The 5,973-nt window shown below is 43.9% G+C and overlaps 1 protein-coding gene across 1 annotated transcript; it reads left to right on the top strand.

Moving 5' to 3' along the window:
- The first annotated feature begins 283 nt into the window (after positions 1 to 283).
- TPPP2 (tubulin polymerization promoting protein family member 2) lies at positions 284 to 4,571 on the top strand. Its single transcript, XM_043988673.1, has 3 exons — positions 284 to 521; positions 1,176 to 1,329; positions 4,386 to 4,571. The coding sequence occupies exons 1-3, from the start codon at positions 349 to 351 to the stop codon at positions 4,569 to 4,571; spliced, it is 513 nt and encodes a 170-aa protein (XP_043844608.1). The 5' UTR covers positions 284 to 348.
- Positions 4,572 to 5,973: the final 1,402 nt, after the last annotated feature.

Raw genomic sequence — 5,973 nt, 5'->3', positions numbered from 1 at the left:
TTCCCCCAACATACTTACACCAAAGAGCTAAAAGCCAGACAGGACTAGGCACCATTTGGTCCCTCTTAGGTGCGAAGTGAAAAGAGGGAGGAGGGTTGGTTCCTGTCTGATTCTGGGAAAGGACTAAGTGTGGGGGGGGAGGGGGGAGGGTTGGGGGGGTTGGGTAATAAAGAAAGATTGGAGGACAGTGAATAGAGGCTTTGGTCTCTCCACTGCCTCTTCTTTGATCCTCATCCCATTTCTATCTCTTTCTAGGGCTCCCCCTTCCCCTTCCCCTCCCCCTTCCCTTCCCTTTCTCCCTCCCCACTATTTTTCCCGTCTCTCCCTTCCCTAACCTCCAGTTGACCAATGGAATCCGAAGCGGAGAAAACCTTTCACCTTTTTGCCGCCTATGGGGATTCTTCCTCCAGTGGCAATGACCTCAACAATAAGAACTTTGCCAAGTTGTGTAAGGATTGTGGCATCATAGATGGCAAGGCAGTCACCTCCACTGATGTGGATATTGTATTCAGCAAAGTGAAGTGAGGAGGCCAGTAGAATATAGCTGATGGGGGGGTGAGGAAGGGAGGAAAGGGATGGGAAAAAATAGCTTTGTGTAATAAAAGGAATGACAAGTGCGAGGAGACACTGGGGTATCATTGAACGAGGAGATAGAGAAGTGAGACTTTTGTGTGTGTGTGTGTGTGTGTGTGTGTGTGTGTGTGTGCCTGGCATGTGCTTAATATTTAAATGTTTGTTGAATGAATGAAGGAGGCAGTGAGGCTTTGAATTCAGATTTCCACCTCCCTTAAACCTGGAGCCTGAGCTACATTAATCCCTTTTTGTGTGTCTAAGGTGTAGTACAGTGCTTGGTATGTGCTTAATATTCAAATACTTTTCAAATGAATGAATTATGAAACACTGAAGCTTTGAATTCAGATTTCCCCCTCCTTTAATCCAGGACTATTAGATTATCCCCATAAAGCCTCAGCTACATATTTACTTGCTGGTGTTAAGCAACTAGGCAAGGACTCTGGAGTGTTAGAGCTAAGGGAGAAGCTCTAGTTTGGGTTGCTAGATCTAGGAAAGCTGTTTCTGAGGCAAGGATGATGGAGTTGGCAGGGGAGCGGGGTATGAATTGTCAAAGTCCTTATGTCACAAAACAACTGAGTCAAGGTGTCTATCTATCCCACCAGGGAAAAGAATGCCCGAACCATCAATTGGAATCAGTTCCAGGTAGCGTTAAAGGAACTGGGCCAAAAGAAATTCAAGGGGGAAAACCCAGACCAGATATTGAAGAATATGTTTACCCTTATAAAGGACAAGGGTCCAACTGCTACAGGAACGACTGTGAGTCACCTTGATCTTGACTTCAATCCTGCTTCAAACCTCTCAACCCCCAGCCTAGAATCACAGAAACTCAGAGTGGGAAGGGACCCCAGGAACCCCTTCACAACCCAGTACCTCCCCTTCCCACCCCCACCTCTACCTGAGAAACCCATTCCAGTTCAGATAGCTCTGTTTATTAAGGAGTTTCACTTGACTCAGATCTACTTCCTTGTTTGTTACTCCTACCCATAGTTCTTAGTTCAGCCCTTCTACTTGTACACAATAATCCAACTTCTCTTCTCCCGTCTTAGCCTTTCCAGTTCCTTCAACCAGCCCTTGCAGGGTACAGTTTCTAGTGCTTTACCTTTACCTTCTGGTGTCCATAACTATGGAATGCTCCAATTATGATCAATCTAAGGCAATGTGCAGAAGCTCTGACCTCCCTCAGTCTGAACACTCTTCTTCAAATTATGTAGCCTCAGATCACCTGCTTCTTTGGGCTGCTCTATTGAAGTGCTCTGGTCCACTTGAGCTTGCATTATACTAGCTTCCCCAGGTCTTTTTAAAATTCACTTTTATTTTCAGCTCCAAATCCCCTCCATGGAGAAAACAAGAAAAACAGAAACAAAGTCTGTTACAAACATGTACAATGAATCCAAAACCAAATTCCCACATTAGCCATGTGTATATGTGTATATATGCATGTTGGTGTGCATACACACCCTAATCTACACTCTGGAGTCTGCTACCTCCCTATCTGAAGATGGGTAGCAACTTTCATTGAGTCCTCTGGAATTGTGGTTGCCCTTATCTTGATCAGAGGTCCCAAGTCGTTCAAAGTTATTTTTCTTGACAATATTATTTTTATTGTACAAATTGTTCTCCTGGTTCTGTTTACTTCACTCCACCTCAGTTCATGCAAGTCTAAGGTTTTTCTGAAACTATTCCCTTCATCTTGTCTTAGAGCACCATAGTATTCCATCACATTCATATACCCTGACTTGTCCAGCCATTCCTAGGTCTTGTTTGTACAGAATTCTTTCTAGCCACATGGCCATCATTCTATACTTATTTATGCCGCTCAATTTTTGAACCCACATGAAGGACCTACTAGTAAAGACTTAGTAGTATAATTCTCCTTTTCTAACTCATCTCACTTTCCAAACCTAACCCTTAACATTCTTCAGATCTTAGACCCCTAACATTTCTCAGACCTGGCCACTACTACCTTGCAACAACCACTACAAATCATAAAAAGAGAGAGTAGCTATAAAAGCCCCAGGAAGCAAGGAGTGAATCCTGGTATAAGCCTGAATTAATGATACATAGAATATTAAACTGAAAAGACCTTGGAAATCAGATAAAAACCTCTCACTTAATTGATTAGGGCCTTGAGGGGAGTCTAATAGAATATAAATTCCTCAAGGATAGACTTGTTTTTGTCTTTGCAAGTTTCAGTAGCTAACACTCTCTCTCTCTCTCTCTCTCTCTCTCTCTCTCTCTCTCTCTCTCTCTCTCTCTCTCTTTTTCCCCTTGGGGCTGTTAAGGGCTAAAATTCTAGCTAAACTGTCTAAAATCTAATGAGTGGTTGCCAATAAATTATAAGCTTTAGCAAGAGTTAGACTTTTAAGCATTTATTAAGGAGAATAAGAATTTGGTAAAGAGAGAAGAAAGGCCTAGACTCCTCTATCTATTAAAGGAAGAGCGCATTTCTAGCTGCCTTCTCCACCAGAGTCCAAAGGGAAGAGAGTGAGAGAGAGCGCCAGTCTCTTCCTTCCTCCTCCCACTAGCCCGCGTCACTTCCTGATGCCAAAGAAAAGACTCCTGGTCTTGCCCTCAAAGACCTTTGCTTCATGGGCGGAACTCTTCTACAGCAAGTCTCCAGTAGGTGGCGTCATTCCAATTGTTACAGGGCAATGAGGGTTAAGTGACTTGCCCAGGGTCACACAGCTAGTAAGTGTCAAGTGTCTGAGGTCAGATTTGAACTCAGGTCCTCCTGAATCCAGGGCTGGTGCTTTATCCACTGTGACACCTAGCTGCCCCCTTCTAACTAAACTTAAAAAAAAATAATAATAACTAAACTTTACCTTTAAAATGAGACCCAAAATGCCAGGTTTTGTTCTGAGACATTAAGGTGTCCCTTGTTACACCTGACACATATTGCACTCATGCCTATGACACACTTTCACAGAATCAAATGAAGACAAATTCTGCCTCAGCAACTTTTGGTCTCAACTCATTTCTTCTAAAGTTAATAATAATAATCTCTTGTGATCATCTCAACTACTTAAAGACAGCTATCCATATTTTCCTTGTCCTGCCCCACCCCAGTTTTTTCTTCAGGCTCAACATTTCTAGTTCCTTCATCTGATCCTTTTAGATCATTTTATGTAATCTCCAATCCCCTCACCATCCCAGAAGGACATGGGACACTTTCACACTCTAACCTCTCTGTCTTTGTTCTCATTTTGGCTTCCCTTTCTATCTTGTGTAACCTTAACTCTTTTCACCGTCAGTTTCAGTGGGTCCCTCCTCAGGAAGAGTGTTGTTTAATACATTTCCAAGAGTGACTTGGAAAAGGAGGGGGGGCAGGGGGCTGAACTGACTGGAAGGGCTTCTTGGATAGTAGCCTGTACAGAAGATTCTTCAAACTAGAAAAGAAAGTTCTCCCAACTCCTTCAACCTATGCCTGGGGTAGAGGAAGTCTTCTCATCTATCCATCTATAATTTCAACTAAGGGACTTGAGCCTAGTGGTGATCCCTTTATACAATGATAAGAGAAATCAGTGATGATGTCTTGGGGGGGGGGCGGAGAGAGAGGGCAAGAGGGAAGGAAGAGGGTGGAGAGAGAGGAAGGAAGGGAGAGAAGGAGAGGGAGGGAGGGAGAAAGGGAGAGAGAGAGAGAGAGAGAGAGAGAGAGAGAGAGAGAGAGAGAGAGAGAGAGAGAGATGATGGATGATGAGTTTGGGACTCTTGTGTATATGTTGGGGAGGAGAGAGGGGTGGTAGGGGATGGAATTGAGTGGTGAGGTCTCCCAGTTCTAACTCTACTTTGGGTGGACTTCTATGATTTTGCAGAAAGCAGTGGCAGTGGGCGGCGTGGACCGTTTGACAGACACCAGCAAGTATACAGGCTCCCACAAGGAGCGTTTTGATGAAAGTGGTAAAGGGAAGGGCAAAGCAGGGCGGAATGACACAAAAGAAAACAGTGGCTACGTGAGTGGTTACAAAGGTGCCGGCACCTATGACCAGAAGCAAAAATAGAGGCCTGGCTTTGACCCCTTTATAGGGAATGGGGAATAGGGAGAGAGTGAGCCTCCCTACTCTCTTTCATCTTCATCACCATCACCACTGGGGGAGACAATAAACATCTGTGTGTGCAGCAGCCAACACGGAATGCCTTCTGCTGGCAGTGCCAGGAGGCAGGCTGCTTCATCCATATTGGGGGTGGGGGAGTGGAGTGAGGGAAGGTTCTCTGTAAAGAGAGCCTAGACCACCCTTATAACTGCCCCTCACAGGGTAATGAGGTAGGGAGCAGCTTCCATTCAATTTCTCCCCTGTTCTTCCCCAACCTAATCTCTGGGCTTAAACCAGAAATCTCTCATTTATATAGTTTTTGGAATTCAAGTACAGGGGATATGGAAGAAAAACCTGCTGTGAATACAATCATTGCTTCCATTTTTATCATGATACACATACCCCCTCATCCCCACCAAGGGGCTAAGAGTCTCTGACCACTCCAGCACATCTATTCCCCTTGGAAAGAATAAGGCTAGAATAAGAACAGTAAAATAGTGCCTTGCACATAGTAGGTCTTAATGTGTTTGTTAAATTGATTTGGTATAGAGGGGTTGCAGGCCCAAGAGCTCTAGGAAAAAGGGGAGGGCAGGTGGGGGGTGGGGAGCATCTTTTGTGTTGATCCTTTGGCCAGGAAGAGACCCAGGTGCAATTAGAACTGACCAGCCTGGCTCTGCCTTTGAGTTAGTTCTAAGGTTGGAGGTGTGTGGAAAAAAAGGTCAGGACCCTGTCAAAGACCTCTTTTTTCCCAAGATATGAATCTCTCCTTAATCTATCCCAATGAGAAAACATCCATCCCAGTGCTGACTTGCCTCATTACTGAATTCTTTGGAGTCTGAAACTCAGTGTCTCACTCTGGTCACTCACTTCATACCCCAAGTTTTTAACAATTGCCCTTAGATATTTAACAGCTCAGAGCTTCACCTCCCTCTTTTATATTATTACTCATCCTACTTCCTATCTACTCTCTCCAGTTCTAAGTATATTTTCCACTTGAATGTTGGATGGATGGATGGATGATGGATGGATGGATGGATGGATGATGGATTGATGAATGGATGGATGATGGATGGATGGATGGATGGATGGATGATGGATGGATGGATGGATGGATGGATGGATGGATGGATGGATGATGGATGGATGTGTGAGAATAAAATTGGATATTAGATCATAAATCTCCCCTACTTAACTTTTCCCTAATTTATCTCCCAGACTAGTAAATAGAAGAAACTTCTGGTTTTCTAGATAGAGCCTTTATTGTATGGTAGTCACAAGGTGATGTTGATTAGAAGGATAGGAAAATAGAAATATAATACAAATCGTCTTAAGTCTAGGCTTAGTCTATATTCCTTATAAAAACTCACCA

The sequence above is a fragment of the Dromiciops gliroides genome, chromosome 2 (genome assembly GCF_019393635.1).
Source record: "Dromiciops gliroides isolate mDroGli1 chromosome 2, mDroGli1.pri, whole genome shotgun sequence".
Taxonomy (NCBI): Eukaryota; Metazoa; Chordata; class Mammalia; order Microbiotheria; family Microbiotheriidae; genus Dromiciops; species Dromiciops gliroides.
This window is presented reverse-complemented; position numbering and strand designations above follow the sequence as displayed.